General features: G+C 41.0%; 1 protein-coding gene across 2 annotated transcripts in view; it reads left to right on the forward strand.

Moving 5' to 3' along the window:
- The first annotated feature begins 914 nt into the window (after window positions 1-914).
- The window catches only part of LOC122551558 (protein sel-1 homolog 3-like), an 84,764-nt gene continuing 65,158 nt past the window's right edge, over window positions 915-20,520 (forward strand). Inside the window, exons 1-6 of one of the 2 annotated variants that reach the window (XM_043693632.1) lie at window positions 915-2,641; window positions 6,296-6,860; window positions 15,053-15,179; window positions 16,225-16,346; window positions 18,362-18,477; window positions 18,697-18,755. In XM_043693632.1, the coding sequence (XP_043549567.1) occupies window positions 2,573-2,641; window positions 6,296-6,860; window positions 15,053-15,179; window positions 16,225-16,346; window positions 18,362-18,477; window positions 18,697-18,755 (1,058 nt within the window). In that variant the 5' untranslated portion in view covers window positions 915-2,572. The remainder of the gene's footprint in view (window positions 2,642-6,295; window positions 6,861-15,052; window positions 15,180-16,224; window positions 16,347-18,361; window positions 18,478-18,696; window positions 18,756-20,520) is intronic. The other variant, XM_043693621.1, reaches the window with a different exon arrangement.

Consider the following 20,520-nt stretch of genomic DNA (forward strand, 5'->3'; position numbering starts at 1 on the left):
TAAGGCTATGAATGTGGATCAGAGTCCATGATTTGGAGGGGCCAGTGTTGGACTAGGGTATACAAAGTTAAAAATCACACCACACCAGGTTATAGACCAACAGGTTTATTTGGAAGCACTAGCTTTCGGAGAGCTCCTCCTTCATCAGGTGGTTGCCAAGCACCTGACGATGGAGCAAGGCTCTGAAAGATAGTGCTTCCAAATAAAACTGTTGGACTATAAGCTGGTGTTGTGTGATTTTCAACTTTGATCAGAGTTCAGTTAGCTGAATGTGATACAAGAAGCATTGTGAAAAACATCAAGAAAGGGTATATTACATGAAGCGTCCCTCTAATGTCTTGCCAATCAAGTTGTCTCAGTTCCCTTGAATGATGTCAAGCTTTTGAGTGTTGTCGGAGCTGCACTATCAAATTAAGTGTTGTGTCACACTCCCATCTTGTGCCTTACAGATGGTGAACAGTCCTTAGAAAATCAGGAGGTGAATTAGTCCATGCATGATTCCTAGCTTCTGATCTGCTTAGCATTTATTTGGCAGATCCAATTACATTTCTGGCCAAGAGCGATGTGGTGGTGATGGTTTTGATTATGCTAATACTATTAGACATCAAATGAAGATGGCAAGATTCAATCTTGTTGATGATTGTCATAGGCTAGCACTTAGGTGGCACAACTAACAGCCCAAGATTGAATGTGATCTTGGTTTTGCATGCAGATATGGTTTGCTTCAACTCCAAAGCAGTGGGAATGGAACTGAACACTGTGTAATCATCTGAGAACATTCCCTCTTTAGACATTATGGAGGGAATGCTATTGGTACACAACTTACTTGAAGCAAAGGCTGACAGATCCGCTGAGTACTTCCAGTACCTTATGTTTTATTTCAAATTTCCAGCCTCTGAAAAATTTTACTGATGGAATATTTAATACCTGACCTGGTTATTTTTGATTAAGGATTCGTGTGAACAAAAGTTTTGAATTCTTGGCCGGTAAACCCTCGATCAGGGAATCTGAAATTAACTCCCGGGTTCGCTGTGAACATTTAGTGAGCAGTAGTTGTTTTGGTCATATTGAAATATACACTGAACATTTATTTCTTATAACTCCTTTTAAAAACTAAAAATCAAAGACAAGCCTTACAGGTCAAAATTGGATCAAAAATTTCGTTACATTTTTCAATTATTGCTCCCATAAATCTATCGCAGGAAGAATTAATTGAAACAAAACATGGTTATTTTAACAACTGTGGTTTCTGGAGTCGTTTATTAAATAAAATAGAAACACCAATACTGTAATGCCACTTTGCTAAATATAATTGTGGAGCACACAGCGTTCTTGTCAGCTCGCTATTTTGAATCCATGCTTGCTCACCAGAGGAGGCTTGAGTTTCTAATGAGGAATTGCAACGAGTTCCCAGAGCGATCAGCGTCACGGGTGATGACAGAGTGAAAACAAAATCTCTCGATCCTGTTTGTAATTGTTATTCACAGCGACGTGGCAGGAGATGAATGAAAAGTTATGTGGGGCAGAACTAATTGTATACACAGGAAATGGCACCGCAGTTTACCAGTTCCTTAATCCTGGAGACACCCACTTACACCTCGGGCAGGGCATTTTATTTCTTCAAAATAAGTCGATCCCGGCCTTGGTCCATTAGTGGTCGGAGAAGGGACATGATATGAAATCAAACAGGCTGGCGGGAGCAGTGGACCGCACACACCTCGACATTTCAGCGGCGGCCGCAGGCCACTTGCTGCCCCCGGGCCGCGGCTCGATCTTCCTGGGTTGCTCCCTGGACGCCTCTCCCATGAGCGGTGCCGTTCCCGGAAGTATTTGCGGAGGCTCCACGTCTGCCAGATTTCCCCAGCCCGTCCTGCAGCTTCGGGGCAGCCTGCTGCACTCAACCCAGATCAGGATTTACCGACCGACTCTTTGTCTGTGAATTGCTTTTGTGTTCATTTCAAAGTCTTAAACTGCGAGTTACATAACTCTAGTTTATCCAATATGAACATAATCGCGATTAACTCAATGTGAAATTTAAATGGAAACTACATATTGATGGAAGTGGGGATGATGTCCAGTTTGTTTCTGATATCCCCTCGCAAGAAGATGAGGCAATCCCACTGGCAACTCTGTTTGGGGTGGTTACTGATCCTGGTAAGTGATGCTCAACAGGGATGTAGTAGGTATGGAGACATACTGTCCAAAGCGTAGTCTTTCCACGGTTCTGAGGTATATTCAATTAATTGGTCTGGAATTTTCGGTAAGCACAAGAGTGAAACATTCCTGTTCATTATCCCTCGCAAAATTACAGCACCTTCTGCATCCGCACATGTAACTGGGCAAATTCAGAAGTCACTTCTCCCTGTTCCAACTCTCTTCACTTGCTGCAGACACCTGTTGAGTATTTTCCAGTTTGCACAATCATCTCACTGCGAAAAAATAGTTGAAGACGGGTTTTGCTTTTGACCAAAGCGGCAGCTCATTCTGGGAACCCCCGACGCATAGCGGCCGATGGACCATTCCAGCAGACGCTGCCCGTTCCCCGATCGGATACTTTTATTTCTTTCACACGATGTGGGCGCCCCTGGTTAGGGGGCCAGTCTTGGATGCCCATCCCCGATTGCCCTTGAGAATGGGGCTGGTGAGTTGCCTTCCATGTGATGCAGGTGCTCCCACAGAGCTGCTGGGGAGAGATTGAAACAGCAGTAAAAACCAGAGTCTCTGAATATTTTTAAAGTAGAGGTAGCTTTTTGACCAACTTCTCTCTAAACTGCAGCCACTGGAAAGTTCCACTCATGTTGAACACATATGGATGCAGGACTTCAGCGTATTGACCTTGGAGAGTCTTACAGCAGCAGGAAAGATTACAGAGAACTTTGTTTGTGACTAACAAGGGGTGAAAGTTATCCAAGGTTAGACAGGAATGTGGAGTCATCAAGTCAACCATGATTGTAATGAATAATGTAGTAGGTTTGAGGGGTGACTTGCCTATTCCTGCTCAGAATTTATATATTCCAATGTATGCAAGTGAATTCCATTTTGACTCAGGATTAGTGAAGGAACAAGGATATAGTTCCACATCAGGATAATCTGTGGTTTGGAGGGGAACTTGAATTGTTCTTGGGCATCTGTTGCCATGCAGGCAGTAGTGGTCATGGGTTTGGACAGTACTGTGAAAAGTAGCTTAAAGAGTTATTGCAGTACATCTTAAATACAGTACACACTGCTGCCACTGTGCCTGGTGGTGGTGGAGGGGGTGATGGTTTATGTGATTGATGGGATGACCGGCAAACTAGCTACTTCATGCTGGTCTTGAGTTTGAGTGTTATTGGAGCTGCACTCATCCAAGCAAGTGGAAAGTGTGCTATCACACTCCTGATTTATGCCTAATGAATGGTAGACAATCTTTGGAAAACCAGGAGCTGAGTTACTTGCCTAAGAATTCCAAATCTCTGATCTTCTCTTGTAGCTGTAGTTATGTGGCTGCTTCAGTTCAGTGTTTGCTTAGTGATAATTCTCTAGGATGTGAATAGTACAGGGATGGCATTGAATGTCAAAGGTATGATGGTTGGATTCTGTCTTATTGGAGATGACCGCCACTTAGTATTTGTGTGGAGTGAATGTTACTTGCCACATCAGCCCACACCTGGATGTTGTCTCTGTTATATTCCTTTTAATATTAAATTCTTTAAGTTTAGCAAACATCTTTTAAAATAATCCTTTACATTGGAATTATTTTCACTCTTATTTTCTTTATTAACATACCAAATTTGTCAGTGTCAAATTTGACACTTTATAATGAATCTTCAACTATTCTTTAATAACCATAATGTAGCTGCTCCAGTTTCATTTGTGAGTGATGTCATGTTTATCTCTGTGTCTGTTGTCGAACAGAGCGGCCAGAGTAACAACCTGTTTATTTTCTGGCATGTTTTGAATGTCCAAGCTCTTGAACACATGATTCCGCTGTCAATACAGTACTAAGGAAGTTATGAACTTTCAGAAATGCTACCCGTCTGATGAAATGTTAAACATCCTGTTCAGGTGTTCATTAACAAGATCCTGTGGGATTATTCAATTAAGATGAGTTCACTTCCCTGATCATTTCCATTTGCCAAGGCACAAGTGTAACTTCCTGGCTAGGAATGCAGGGCAGAGGAAAGTTTTAAGACTGAGTCCTAACATCAAAGCACTTAGTTATGAGGACGAATTGGAGAAATGTGGATGTTTCAGTCTTGAAGAGCACATAAAATGTTAAGTTTCAGAGCTATATAATAAAATGGTATTCAAAATGGTACATCCAGAAAAAAAATGAAATGACCACATGGAGAAATAAGCAATTGAACTCCAGTTCCCAAAAAGACTGACCCATTACTTAAAAAAACAAAGAATTGCAGATGCTGGAAGTCAGAAACAAAAACAAAAATTGCTTGAACACTTCTGCAGGTCTAGCAGCACTTGTGGAGAGAAAGCAGTGATAAGGTTTTGGTTATCGAGGGTTTAACAGACTGATTCCTGGGATGGCGGGATTGATGTACTGGGAGAGACTGGATTAGTTAGGACTGTATTCAATAGAGTTTAGAAGAATGAGGGGTGGATAAAATTCTAACTGGGTTAGACTGGATAGATGTTAGATCAGATTCCCTACAGTTTGGAAACAGGCCCTTCGGCCCAACCAGTCCACACTGTCCCTCCAAAGAATAACCCATTTCCCTCTGACTAATACACCTAACACTAATGGGCAATTTAGCATGGCCAATTCACCCGACCTGCACATCTTTGGACTGTGAGAGGAAACCGGAGTACCCGGAGGAAACCCACGCAGAGATGGGGAGAATGTGCAAACTCCACACAGACGGTTGTCCCAGGCTGGAATCAAACCTGGGTCCCTGGTGCTGTGAGGAAGCAGTGCTAACCACTGAGCCACTGTGCCACCCTTCTCAGTGACTGTGACTCTGGAACCAGGGAAAGGTAAAGGCCTTTTAGGACAGAATAAGGAGAAATTTCATCACTGCAAATGGTGAGCTTGTGGAAACTGTTGAAGTCAAAATATTGAAGACTTTCAAAAAAGATGTCGGGATAGTTCTTAGGACATAAGGGATCCAAAGGATATGTGGAGAAAGCAGGAATTGGGCACCAAACTGGATGATCAGCCAAGATCATATTTGAATGCTGGAGCAGGCTAAAAGGGTTGAATAGGAGACAGTGAGGTCTGCAGATGCTGGAGATCAGAGTTGAGAGTGTGTTGCTGGAAAAGCACAGCAGGTGAGGCCGCATCCGAGGAGCAGGAAAATTGACGTTTCAGGCCAGAGCCCTTCATCAGGAATCATTAAAAAGGTTGAATAGTCTACTCCCGCTCCTATAGTCTATGTTTCTACGTCCCTCCCTATTATTCTTTTAGGAATGCTCTGTCGTTCTTTACATTCTGACCTATCACCTGACCTTCCATTCATATTTGTTCAGTTATAAGCATTTTCCTTAAGTTTAACTCTTTCTTTAACTTCCTTAATTAACCACATACAGGGACCCACCCTTTAGAATATTTCTTTACAGTAGGCATATTTAGTACTTATAAATACTTATTTTGAAATATACTCCGAAATATCACTTCTGCCATGATGTGTCTAATAATCTATAATCTAGCCTACTTTGTTAGTTCACTTCAGCGAGCTCAGTTTTCATGCCTACATAGTTTCTGTTATTTAAGTTTAAATCCTAGTCTTAGACCAAATTTTCTCCTTTTCAAACTGAACATAATGTTCAATCATATCGTGGTTACTACTACATATAAAGTGCCTTAACTTCAAAGTTATTATTCAATCCTATAATACTTCACATCATAGAGATTAATATAAACTGCTGTCTCATTGCTGCTGAGCACAGCAGGTGAATATTTATTTGCTTACTGGAAACGCTTCAGTAATGTCAGTTAGACTGTGGTGACGTTCAGTGCTCATCACAATCCAGAGAACCTAAGTGGAGGCTATGAAGTTCACACATGCAACCTAAATTTATCTGAGTAAAATGTATAAGTCCCTGCTTCAGATTTTGTTCATTACAGTGCAGCAGTGATGATATTAACACTTATTTGCTTATAAATTTTATTTATTTGTATTTTTTTTTTATTGTCCCGATTCATCTAGTTCATTAGAAAATAGTGAAGGGCCATTTCAGTTGATATGTGTGTTTTAAGGAATCCAAAAATGCTAAGATTTGATAAAAATGTTAAACAATGTTAGTGTTGTGCAAGTGCTGAACCTAATAAAAATTTGTCCTTTTTGCTTATTTTTTCCAGATGCCAGGATCTTTACACAGTGCAATTACAACACGAACTACATCAATTTTGAAATCTTCAACAGACAGACATCGCAATGATTTCATTAGATTTATTAATGCATCTGACATGGTAGCAGCTAACTACAAACTTTCCATTGATTATTTGTGCTCTGAGCCAAGTACTATTAGAGTTGAGGTGATAGTTTCAACCAGTATTAAAACTGGAGTTGTCATTTACAAGAAAAAATGGAAATGTGAAAAACGTCTTAATATCTTGAGAAATCGGACTCTGTGGGTGAAATTTCCAAACATTATGTTATACAGACCTGATTATGTGCTTCGACGTTCTATTGTCATAAACAATGTAATGTTAAGAGCATGGATTATAAATAATGGATTTGAAGCTCGTGAGAATCACAATCTGTTTGTTTATGAACAAGCTACAACTAGAACCTACAAGTTACTGAAGACATTAAGTTCTTTTGAAAGGCCTTTTAAAGATCATAAAGAATGCCTTCAGTGGGACACAGAGAAGATACGGGCAATAAAAGAAAGGAAAGTACTCCAGTGTTTGCTTGATAATGGTATGGCCATTTTTTCTCACTTACTTTATTTAAGTATATATATAATTTTTTTTCCTATTGTGCTTGTGATACATAAAAGTGATCAGCTCTAATCTCATCTCTTTGGGTCATATTTCTTCCACACACAAAAAAAAAATTCCTCGTGTTTCATTTGAGTTCTCTCTAATAAAGGGATGTATTTAGCTTCAATAAACTTTTCTAGAAATATAGTTATATAAGCAGTTGTAAAAACCTGAATATTTCCCAAGATGTCCAATGTAATCAAAGCAAGTTTAGAAATTCCAAAATCATTTGAAATGCCTTAGATGTGCTCAGCTTTCCATTTCTATGAGTCTATGAGTCTATCTAACATTTAGCTCATATCTTTGCTGATTGTTTAATAAAGTTCTCCACAGTAGGCTCATTCAGAAAGTAAGTAGGCATGTGATACGGGGAAATCTGGCTGTCTGGATACAGAATTGGCTGCCCATAGAAAACAGAGGGTGGTGATAGATGGAAAGTATCAGCCTGGAGCCTGGTGACCAGTGATGTTCCACAGGGACCTCTGCTCTTTGTGATTTTTGTAAATGACTTGGATGAGGAAGTGGAAGGATAGGTTAGTAAGTTTGCCGCTGACACAAAGGTTGGTGGAGTGGGGTAGATAGTGTGGAGGGTTGTTGTAGGTTGCTATGGGACAGTGACAGGATGCAGAACTGGGCTGATAAGTGGCAGATGGAATTCAACCTGGAAAAATGTGAAGTGATTTACTTTGGAAGATCGAATTTGAATGCAGAAGGCAGGGTTAAAGGCAGGATTCTTGGCAGGGTGGAGGAAAGGAGTGATCATGGGGTCCATGTCCATAGATCCCTCAAAGTTGCCACCCAACTTGATAGATAGGGTTGTCAAGTAGGTGTATGGTGCATTGGCTTTCATTAGCAGGAGGATTGAGTTTAAGAGCTATCAGGTCATGCTGTAGCTGTATAAAGCTCTGATTAGACCACAATTGGAGTATTGTGTTCAGTTCTGGTCATCTCATGAAAGAAAGGATGTGGAAGCTTGAGAGAGAGTGCAGAGGAGATTTACAAGAATGATGCCTGGACTGGAGGGCATGTCTTATGAAGAAATATTGAGGGAGCTAGGGCTTTTTGCCTGGGAGCGAAGAAGGATGAGAGGTGACTTGATAGAGGTGTACATGATGATGAGAGGCATAGATAGAGTGGATAGATAGAGACCTTTTCCCAGGATGGAAATGGCTATCATCAGGGGCATAATTTTAAGGTGATTGGAGGGAGGTTTTGGGGAGATGTCAGAGGTAGGTTCTTTACACAGAGAGTGGTGGATGCGTGGAATGCACTGCCAGCGGTGGTAGTAGAGTCAGATACATTCGGGACATTTAAAGCAACTCTTGGATAGGCACATGGAAGATAGCTCAATGTATGGTTTGTAAGTTAGCCTGATCTTAGAGCAGGATAAAAGGTCGGCACAACATCAAGGGCCGAAGGGCCTGTACTGTGTGGTACTGTTCTATGTTCTATGTTCTTCCTACATTAATTCTCAGCTTTGCATTACCCAGATAATAAAAAAATCATGTATGAAAGATTAGATTAGATTCCCTACGGTGTGGAAACAGGCCAATCAGCCCAACAAGTCTTCACTGACCCTCCAAAGAGGAACCCACCCAGACCCATTTCCCTCTGACTAATACACCTAACACTATGGGCAATTTAGCATGGCCAATTCACCTGACCTGCACATCTTTGGACTGTGGGAGGAAACCAGAGCAAACGCATGCAGACACAGGGAAAACGTGCAGCACCACACAGGAAGTTGCCCGAGGCTGGAATTGAACCCGAGCCCCTAATACAGTGAGGCAGCAGTGCTAACCACTGAGCCACCATGCCACCTGGAGTATTGACACATGTTTTATTTTTATTGTATGCATCAGGTGGGATTTATGTCTTCTCTTCATAGAGGGTAACCTAATGAATTGATCATCTGTCTGTTATAGAATCCATTTGATTTTCATTCCGCCGGAATATTGCCCAGGTGACAAAGATACACATCGACTCCAACTTTACAATAATAACAAAGTCAGGAAAGATCTAATGAAACAAATCCTATTTTGTAAAACTAACAATCTTGTACCATTTAAAAATTATTTGGACATCCTGTTTCAATTGAAATATTCCAATTTTTCAAATTTAATCTGAAGAACCCAAGAAAACTGCAACTTGTAGAAAGATTCAGATTCTTATTTTTGCTCTTCTGTAATGCTTGTTCGATTGCAAACTTTAACAGTGGACAGTTATTATTTTCTAGATTCAGTGAATGTAAGATACCTCTCCACTCTTCAGCAATTGCTCTATCAGATTTTATCTTGTTTTCTGTTTCAACTTAATGTTTATAAGGGAACCTATGTTCCTGGATTTGCCTGTGAGCATATCACTTGAGTTCAAATATAGTTCACAGTGTGAAGTACTGAGGCCTGTTGTAGCATGACATGATATTCCATCACTGTTAACATGCCTTTCTTTCTCCATTGTGCTTTCAGTAAAATCTTTCTCCAGTTAAATGAGAAACTTTTTTAATCCATTCAAATTTCTATCAAGTGTAGGTTGTGAATTCACTTACTTATATTTTGATGTAGGGATTGTCATTTATTTTAGAAGTTGAACTTTGAACTGATGGTAAATGAATTTTGAATTATGTGCATCAGATGTTTCATAATTAATTTGTCAGACTTTCTGGATCTATGATTTTTAAGTTAGCATGTCAGAGTAGTAATGGAAATTTGTTTGCAGTGTGAGTGCTTTACTGTTAAAGAATGTAAATAAAAAAAAAGGTTATCTCAGAGTAATGTTTTTAATTTGAAAAATTCAGATCAAATTTGTTTGGTTAGAAACCTACAAAGGGTATTTAGATTCCCTACAGTGTGGAAAGAGGTCCTTTGGTCCAACCAATCCATACCGACCCTCCGAAGAGTAACCCACCCAGACCCATTTTCTCTCTGACCAATGGACCGAACACTATGTGCAATTTAGCATGGCTAATTCACCTAACCTGCACATCTTTGGACTGTGGGAGGAAACCAGAGCAGCCGGAGGAAACACACGCTGATACGGAGAATGTGCAAACTCCACACAGACAGTTGCCCAAGGCTGGAATTGAACCTGGGACCCTGGTGCTAACCACTGTGCCACCGTGCTGCCTCAATTGTTTTGAAACTAAAAACATTTCAGCTCAGTTGTGTAACTAATCAGGAAAAGGTTTTCAAGGTCTCAAGACTTTGAAAATAACAGTAAAGTCAAACATATGGACATGGTAGAATAGGGAGCTCTCTCTGGTATTTGAGTACTGTAAAGTAATGGTTTTGGGATGAATTGGGATTTTATTTCACCATATGCTTTGAAATGTTTCAAATTGTGTTCTTATGTAAATAACTTGATTTGCTCTATATTGTCTTCATATAGAGTCATAGATATGTGCAGCATGGAAACAGACCCTTCAGTCCAACCCGTCCATGCCAACCAGATATCCCAATCTAGTCCCACCTGCCAGCACCCGGCCCATATCCCTCCAAACCCTTCCTATTCATATACCCATCCAAATGTCTCTGACTTCCTCTGGCAGCTCATTCCATACAAGTACCATCCTCTGTGTGAAAACGTTGCCCTTTAGGTCTCTTTTATATCTTTCCCCTCTCAGCCTAAACCTATGCCCTCTAGTTCTGGACTCACCCACCCCAGGGAAAAGGCTTTGTCTATTTATCCTATCCATGCCCCTCATGATTTTATAAATCTTTATAAGGTCATCCCTCAGCCTCTGACGCTCCAGGGAAAACAGCCCCAGCTTGATCAGCCTCTCCCTATAGCTCAAACCCTCCAACCCTGGCAACATCCTTGTAAATCTTTTCTGAACCCTTTCAGGGTTCACAACATCTTTCCGATAGGAAGGAGACCAGAATTGCACGCAATATTCCAACAGTGGCCTAACCAATGTCCTGTACAGCCGCAACATGACCTCCCAACTCCTGTACTCAGTTCGCTGTCCACTACACCTCCAATTTTGGTGTCATCTGCAAACTTACTAACTGTACCTCTTGTGTCCGCATCCAAATCATTCATGTCAATGACAAAAAGTAGAGGGCCCAGCACCGATCCTTGTGGCACTCCACTGGTCACAGGACTCCAGTCTGAAAAACAACCCTCCACCACCACCCTCTGTCTTCTACCTTTGAGCCAGTTCTGTATCCAAATGGCTAGTTCTCACTGTATTCCATGAGATCTAACTTTGCTAACCAGTCTCCCATGGGGCACCTTGTCGAATGCCTTACTGAAGTCCATATAGATCGCTTCTACCGCTCTGCTCTCATCAATCCTCTTTGTTACTTCTTCAAAAAACTCAATCTTTTGTGAGACATGATTTCCCACGCACAAAGTCATGCTGACTATCCCTAATTAGTTCTTGCCTTTCCAAATACATGTACATCCCGTCCCTCAGGATTCCCTTCACAAACTTGCCCACCACCGACATCAGGCTCACTGGTCTATAGTTCCCTGGCTTGTCCTTACCACACTTCTTAAACAGTGGCACCACGGTAGCCAACCTCCAGTCTTCCGGCACCTCACCTGTGACTATCGATGATACAAATATCTCAGCAAGAGGCCCAGCAATCACTTCTCTAGCTTCCCACAGAGTTCAAGTACATCTGATCAGGTCCTGGGGATTTATCCACCTTTATGCGTTACAAGACATCCAGCACTTCCTTCTCTGTAATATGGACATTTTGCAAGGTGTCACCATCTATTTCCCTACAGTGTATACCTTCCATATCCTTTTCCACATTAAATACTGCTGCAAAATACTCTTTTAGTGTCTCCTCCATTTTCTGTGGTTCCACACAAAGGCCGCCTTGCTGATCTTTGAGGGGCCCTATTCTCTCCCTAGTTACCCTTTTGTCCTTAATATATTTGTAAAAACTCTTTGGATTCTCCCTAATTCTATTTGCCAAAGCTATCTCATGTCCCATTTCTCCCCCTCCTGATTTCCCTCGTAAGTATACTCCTACTGCCTTTCTACTCTTGTAAGGATTCACTCGATCTATCCTGTCTATACCTGACATATGCTTCCTTCGTTTTCTTAACCAAACCCTCAATTTCTTTAGTCATCCGGCATTCCCCACACATACCAGCCTTTCCTTTTACCCTGACAGGAATACACTGTCTTTGGATTCTCGTTATCTCATTTCTGAAGGCTTCCCATTTTCCAACTGTCTCTTTACTTGCGAATTTCTGCTGCCAATCAGCTTTCGAAAGTTATTGCCTAATGCCGTCAACATTGGCCTTTCTCCAATTCAGAACTTTAACTTTTAGATCTAGTATATCCTATTCCATCATAATTTTAAATCTAATAGAGTTATGGTCGCTGGCCCCAAAGTGCTCGCCCATTGACACCTCAGTCACCTGTCCTGCCTTATTTCCCAAGAGTAGGCCAAGTTTTGCACCTTCTCTAGCAGATACATCCACATACTCAATCAGAAAATTTTATTGTACACCCTTAACAAATTCTTCTCCATCTAAACCCTTAACACTATGGCAGTCCCAGTCTATGTTTGGAAAGTTAAAATACCCTACCATAACTATCCTATTATTCTTACAGATAGCTGAGATCTCCTTACAAGTTTGTTTCTCAATTTCCCTCTGACAATTGGGGGATCTATAATACAATCCCAATAAGGTGACCATCCCTTTCTTATTTTTCAGTTCCACCCAAATAATTTCCCTGGATGTATTTCCAGGAATATCCTCACTCAGCACAGCTGTATTGCTATCCCTTATCAAAAATGCCACCCCCTCCTCTCTTGCCTCCCTTTCTATCTTTCCTGTAGCATTTGTATCCTGGAACATTAAGCTGCCAGTCCTGTCCATCCCTGAGCCATGTTTCCGTAATTGCTATGATATCCCAGTCCCACCTTCCTAACCATACCCTGAATTCATCTGCCTTCCCTTGCTTTGAAATACATACAGTTTAATTTATTAGTCCTACCTTGTCCCTGCCTGCCCTGACTGTTTGACTCGCTTCTGTTCTCAATTGTACCCATCTCAGATTGACCTCTTTCCTCATTATCTCCCTGGGTCCCACCCCCACCACCCCACCACCTTACTAGTTCAAATCCTCCCGAGCAGTTCTAGCAAATCACCCTGCCGCTATAGTAGTCCCCTTCCAATTTGGGTGCAATCCGTCCTTCTTGTACAGGTCACTTCTACCCCAAAAGAGATTCCAATGATCCAAAAATGTGAATCCTTCTCCCATACACCACCATGGACAATGATCTCTTGCTGGCCCCTCTCCCCCATGAGAACATTCTGCACCCTCTCTGAGACATCCTTGATCGTGGCACCAGGGAAACAACACAGCATTCTGATTTTTCATTGCTGGCCACAGAAATATCTGTCTGTACCTCGGACTAGAGAATCCCCTTACACAATTGATCTCTTGGAACCCAACATACCCCTTGTTGCAGTAGAGCCAGTCTCAATATCAGAAACTTGGCTGTTCGTGCTACGTTCCCCTGAGAATCCATCACCCCCTACATTTTCCAAACAGCATACCTGTTTGAAATGGGTATAGCCACAAAAGACTCCTGCACTAGGTGCCTAACTGTCTTACCTTTCCTGGAGGTAACCCATCTATGTGGCTGTATCTGAGACTTTCCCCCCTTCCAATAACTGCCATCCATCATTTACTATTGCTATTCCAAATTCCTCATTGCTTCTAACTGTGTCTTCAACTGATTCATTCGATCTGATAAGATTCGCAACCAACAGCATTTATTGCAGATATAATCCACAGTAACCCTTAAACTCTCTTTATCTTTTGCATAATAAGCTTCTGTTTTATTGTTAAAACCGCTGCATAGCATTGCATTTTTGTATTTCAATGAAATACCACCATGTTAAATACTAAAAGGAAAGATCTGTCAGGCTGAGATCTGATGTATTCTTTGGTAGAATAGAATGAGATAGAATAGAATGCCTCCAGTGAGGAAATAGGCCATTTGGCCCAACAAGTCCACACTGACCCTCCGAAGAGTCTTCCACCCAGACCCATCCCCTTACCCTTCCCCTATAACTCTACATTTCCCATGGCTAATGCATGAAACCTACACAAGTCTGAAAACTATGGACAATTTAACACGGCCAGTCCACCTAACTTGCACATCTTTGGACGCATGATCAACTGGGTTCATACTGTATCATTTTTCAAAATATGCTACTCGCTCCTTTGCACTAATTTCTCAAATGAGGTGACTTTACAGGCTAAACCAATGACAAGTTTGGTTCATATCTTCCAAGGAGCAGCAATGATCTTTGGATTGAGCTTTATATTTCTGTCCAAATCTTCTGATCATAGCTTCTTTGGAAAAGGGTCTTCCGTTGGACTACTTCCTTTTCATGCTGAAGTTCCAGCTAGGGGATTGTCGGGGAAGACCTCATCGAGTGATAGAGCTGTACAGCACAGAACAGAGTCGAGGTGAGAATGGTACTGGAAAAGCACAGCAGGTCAGGCAGCATGCGAGGCGCAGGAAAATTGACTTTTCGGACAAAAGCCCTTCAAAAGTATCTTCATTCCTTCCTGCTGTCAAGGAGACAGCCGCCAGCATTCTTAAAGATCCATTCCACCCTGGCAATGCTTTTCTACAACCTCAACCATCAGGGAGAAGGTACAGAAGCCTGAACACATGCACCAGCCGGTTTCAAAACAGTTTCTACCCTACTGTTGTTAGAATACTGAATGGACTCACAAACTCTTAGCATTCGCCTGTACCTGTGTTTTTGTTTTTGCCACTGTTTATCTTTTATTTACTTTTGTATGCTATTTAACCATGTGATCTGAAAAGACAAAACTTTTCACTGTGCCTCGGTACACGTGACAATAAATTCAATTCAATTCAATTCAATTCCTTCCTCTCACTAAACCTTGTGTTCCCTGACATTTTTGGGATATCATTTGTATCCTCCTTTGTGCCGGAAGAACTCATGTATGTCTTTAATTGGTTTCCTTTTATACCTTTTAGCTGTTTCTGACTGAAATTGGCCGACATTTATAGTTATAGTTCTCTTTGCAAATTGATTTACTGGTGCTCCTAACTGTCAAACGTTTACAGTGTTTTGGACGTATTCACATCTCCAAATTAATTTTATTTCTTCTAGATGTTGTTGAACTACTTCGTTTTCCTTTTGCATCATCTGGTTCAAATTTTGGCATAGTAAGGAAACTAAAAACATTTAATAACTTTGAAATGGAAATGACAAGTAAAGACCTTCTTAATAATCCAAGGTATGTCCTACAACTCAGAAAATCCAAAATTATATGCTTGACATTCATTCTTACTATTTATAATTCTAATATCCTATTTGCTTGCATCAGAGAATAGCATAAATTGTCTTTGTAGTTTAAAATAGTTCAGTAACTAATTATTTATTTTACTAACTTAAACAGAGCAGAAGGTGTATCCAGTAATATGTTTTGAATTAAAACTTATAATAAGGCTTCAAAAACAGCAAATACAGCAAGATGCACCATGACCAAGGATATGGCCAAAACCTCTCATATTTTCTTATGCAACTGAATGTCTAATTTTGTCTTGTAATGTTCCTGTGAGGCGCTTTGGGATGTTCTATTATTTTAAATTTGTTATATAAATATTAGTTGTTGTTGCCATCAGAAAGGGTGGCGCTGGAAAAGCACAGCAGGTCTGGCAGTGTCCGAGGATCAGGAAAGTCGATGTTTCGGGCATAAACCCTTCATCGGGAATGTGGAGGGGGAAGAGAGGTGAGAGATAAATAGGGGGGTAGGGGTGGAGCTGGAGGGAAGGTAGGTGGGATGGCAATAGGTGGATGTAAGGGCAGGATAATTATGATAGATTGGTGGAGAGGGTGGTGAGGATAGGTGGGAAGGAAGCTGGACAGGTAGGACAGGTCAAAAGGGTGGTGCTGTGTTGGAGGGTTGGATTGGGATGAGATGGATGGAGGGGAGATTTGGAAACTAGGGAAGTTTATGCCATGTGGTTGAATGGTCCCAATGCAGAAGATGAGGCATTCTTCCTCCAGTTGGCGGGTGGCTTTGATTTGATGGTGGAGGAGGCCTAGGACTTGCATGTCCTTGGGCGAGTGCGAGGGGGAGTTGAAGTCGTTGGCCACAGGGTGGTGGGGTTGTTTAGTGCGTGTTAATTGTAAAGCAAGCAGATACTGTATGTACATGTTATGCTTTTCTTTGAGATATCTTTTTTCTCAGATTAGGCTATATTTTGCTTAACATTATTTATAGAATTTTCTGATTGTTTAACATAATCAGTTTTTTTTCCTCTAATTTTGTTGGATAGGTTCACTGTGTCCATTTGGCTTTTTCTGCTTCATGATTGTAAATGGCCCCTCTGTGGGATCTTCCATCACATCAATGACAAACAGATCTATGCCACCCCATTGCTGTTTCTTACTCAAGATGGTAAGCCATGCTTCAGTGCCATTCTAAATTGCCAGATATACTTTAACTAAAGCAATCACAGTGCTGTAATGGAATTAAATTGCTACTTTCAGTTTTTCCTTTGATCAGTAGGTAATTGTGAGATAATGGGAGGGGTAGTTATTGGAAACACCATTGTATCTGTTTTGGGACAGATAGGAGTGGAACAAGCGGAGGTTGCTGCAGATAAAGAGTACAAAGGAAAGATGGTATGGCATGTGGAGGAAGGAATAGTTACTTGTGGAGAAGATTAGAAAGAATTGCCCACCAGGGATGCTGTGATTTAACAGTTTATGGTAAATTTAACCAGCACAGGTTTTGTGCTGTTGAATCCTAGGTTGGAGCAACTAAACAGGGCATGAGTGATGTGACTTGGACTGTATGACATTATTTCATTTTAGGTTGGGGCTAAATGTTTGTCAAGGAGATGTGAGTTATAAATTGTCCAGATTCTGTAATCCCATCTTTGATCTGGAGAAGCCCACCCTTCCTATTTTGGTACCAGGAAGGTAGGCATGGTTTGAAAACAGATGTCTGGTCAGTTGTTCAAACAACAAAAGCCCTAGCACTGATCCTTGCGGAACACCACTGGTAACAAACCTCCAGTCAGTAAGACACCTTCCATAACAACCATCTGTCTTCTATGATCAATCTAATTTTGTATTCAATTTAGTAACTCACCACAGATCCCATGTGACTTAGTCTTCTGGACCAGACTACCATGAAGGACCTTATCAAATGCTTAATAAAGCCAATATAGACAACATCCAATGCCCAACTCTCATCAATCATCTTTGTGACTTCTTCAAAAAATTCAGTCAAGTTTATGAGACAAGATGTCCCCCACATAAAGCCACACTGACTATTGCTAATAAGTCTTTTCTTTTCCAAACGCAAATGAACATCGTCCCTCAGTTAGAATATTAAATACTTAACTCATGAATCAGCAGTTTCCATTTCAGCAACAGGAGTCGAGAGAGCGCAAGCCAGGAAGCAGCCCGGAAGGTAAGTTAGAATATTAATACTTACCTCGTGAATCAGTGGAGTGAAGGCTGGACGGAGTGCAAGCAGACACAGGGACTGCTGAGTAAGTGAACTAATATATTTGGGCTGTGGCTAAACTCAAAACACTACATATGTAGGGTCTCCCACCCTTTCTCCTCCTCTAACCAAAATAATTGTGTGGAGGGTGGAAGATAAGGTTTTTTTTCGATTTCTTTTGGCAATTTAGAGTACAGGGAGGGAAGCTATGGCAATTGCATGCTCCTCTTGCAGGATGTGGGAGGTTAGGGTCATCATTAGTGACCCTGCTGACTTCACCTGCGAGAAGTGCACCCAACTCCAGCTCCTCACAGATCGCATAGGGAATGAAATTCGGATCATTCGGGGAGGCTGAGGGATGATAGAGAAGAATTATAGGGCGGTAATCACACCTGAATTATAGGATAAAGGTAGCTGGGTGACTGTCAGGAGAGGGAAAGGGAATAGGCAGACTGTGCAGGGATCCCTTGTGGCTGTTCTCCTCAATAATAAGTATACTGCTTTGGATACTGTTGGAGGGACGACCATGGCACTGATTCAATAGTTAAAGGGACAATGGTTGGAGAATCTGTGGTCGCGAATGAGACTCCTGGATGGTATGTTGCCTCCCAGGTACCAGGGTCAGGGATACCTTGGATTGAGTCTACAGGATTCTTAAGAGGGAGGGCGAACAGCTAGAAATCATGGTAAACATTGGTGCCAATGATATAGGTAGGGAAAGGGATGAGAACCCGGAAAATGAATATAGAGAGTTAGGTTGGAAGCTGAAAGGCAGGATGAGCAGAGTAGTAATCTCAAGATTGCTACCGGTGCCACGAGCTAGGAACAGAGCAAGTGCAGATGAACACGTAGCTGCAGGGCTGGTGTAGGAGGGAGGGCTCCAGGGCACTTGTTCACCCACATGATATTTAAGCTGCAATATGTTGCTAATTCTATGATGTTGTGATTTTCCTTAGGTCATATTCACTTTCAGATGATGCTGTCCTCAGGAACATATGTTGCAGGAAAGTCAAATTTCAAATTGTCATTGAGACGATGGTGTCGATTGGATTTCACCTTACAAGACAGAAGAGTACGTGATGTGTCTTTACTAATATGAGAATCATTGATTCCAGTGAGAACATTTCTGACCTCTAAATGAATATGTATCTTGTTTCCATTCCTCCTATAAGAATAAGTGTCTACTTAACAAAGCAACTAGCAAAGATGGTCTACTCAAATATCAATATAATAATTCAGTGAAAAAGTGATTGAATAATAATTTTCAAACACTATTTTGATTATTTGATAGATGACTTTGTCAGTCAGCTATGGCGAAAATCTGCAAGGCAGAGAAGATGCAGTTTATAAGTAAGTTAAAATACATAATTACAAAATATTTTAAGTCTTAATTTATTGTGCATCATTCTGAATAATACAGATCAATAACAGTTCACTATTTTGAGCATTTCTACAAAAAAAAGAGAAATGCAATGATGTGCATCAGCTATGCAGGTTCTTTTCAATTAGAGAGCTATCTGACAGAATTAAATTGTTTCTTAGAGAAATATATTGGGAAACCAACCAGGAAGCAAGCTATTCCAGATTTAATATTGTGTAATAAGGTGGGATTAATGAATGATCTCATCATAAAGGATCCTCTAGGGAAGGATGATCACAGTATGCTTGAATTTCAAATTTAGTTTGAGGATAAGAAGCCGAAGTCCCACACTAATGTTTTGATGTTAAACAAAGGTAATTGCGGCATGAGGACAGATTTGACCTTTGTGGACTGACAGAAAGGCAAGAAGGTCGCACTGCTGATGAACAATGATAAACCTTTAAGGAGATATTTAATTCCACTCAACTAAAATATATTCCAGAGAGGAAGGAAGATTGTAAGGGGGGGTGGGGGGAATCCATGACTAAACAAAGCAGTTAAAGACAACATAATCATAGAATCTCTACAGTGTTGAAGCCAGGGCATTTGGCCCTCTGAGTCCACACTGACCCTCCAAAGAGGATCCCACCCAATCCCTGTAATCCTGTATTTCCCATGGCTAATCCACCTAGCCTGCACATCCTGGAAACTATGGGCAATTTCACATGGTCAATCCACCTAATCTGCACATCTTTGGACTGTGGGAGTAAATCGGAGCACCCAGAGGAAACCCTCACAGACATGAGGAGAACGTGCAAACTGCACACAGACAGCCGCATGAGGCTGGAATTGAATCCAGGTCCCAGGCGCTGTGAGGCAGCAATTCTAAACATTGAGCTACTGAGCCACAAAAAGTAAGGCATACCATATTGTAAAGCTCAATGCAGGCTGGAGGATTGGTAAACTTTTTAAGACCAACAAAGGGTTACTGAAAAAGTAATAAAAAGAGCAAATGTAAATTATGAAAGAAAATGAGTGCAAAATATGTTAAAAATGCATAGCAAAAGCTTCTATAAATATATAAAAAGAGGGAGTAGCTAAAGTGAATTAGAGGGCAAAACTCGGGAGTTAATAGTGGGGAAAACAGAAATGGCACTAAATTAATATTTTGCCATAATTTTCATGATGGAGGACACTGAAGCCATCACAATAGTAATAGATAATGAAGAGGTTATGAGGTAAGAGCTGCTCCTTTTTTTGAGGTATTTTAGATGTTGGAGGTGATTTCCTCGAATTCCAGGAGCAGCAATTACTGTTTTATATGCTGTTGCATTGTTTTGGAACTTGGGGAAAAAAAAATCAAAACAACAGCAGTTTTAAAAGGGAGAAGAACAGACAAAGGAAGCACATGGTGAGGACAGTGCAGGAGAGAGAGAAAACCTGTATAGTTACCACCTTTGGCTGTTGAATTCATGTATCGCTGGACATCAGAGTGCATCTGGGGAAATTAACACACAGTGAAATTCACAGCTAATCTTGGAGGAACTGTTGGGCGAAGTTCACAGCACAGAATCAGATAAATTAATTGTTGTTTTAAGTCTGTCCAAGAGAGAGACTGTATTAGTGAGTACAGTGGATTCTTTCTTGCTTATATGTTTTTGGAGATAAGTCTCTTGATTAAACTTAAAATATAAGCCATAGCTATTAATTTAACCTGGGGCAGTGTTTGTAGAGGAATAAGACGGTGTTATTTTC

The sequence above is a fragment of the Chiloscyllium plagiosum genome, chromosome 1 (assembly GCF_004010195.1).
Source record: "Chiloscyllium plagiosum isolate BGI_BamShark_2017 chromosome 1, ASM401019v2, whole genome shotgun sequence".
Classification (NCBI taxonomy): Eukaryota; Metazoa; Chordata; class Chondrichthyes; order Orectolobiformes; family Hemiscylliidae; genus Chiloscyllium; species Chiloscyllium plagiosum.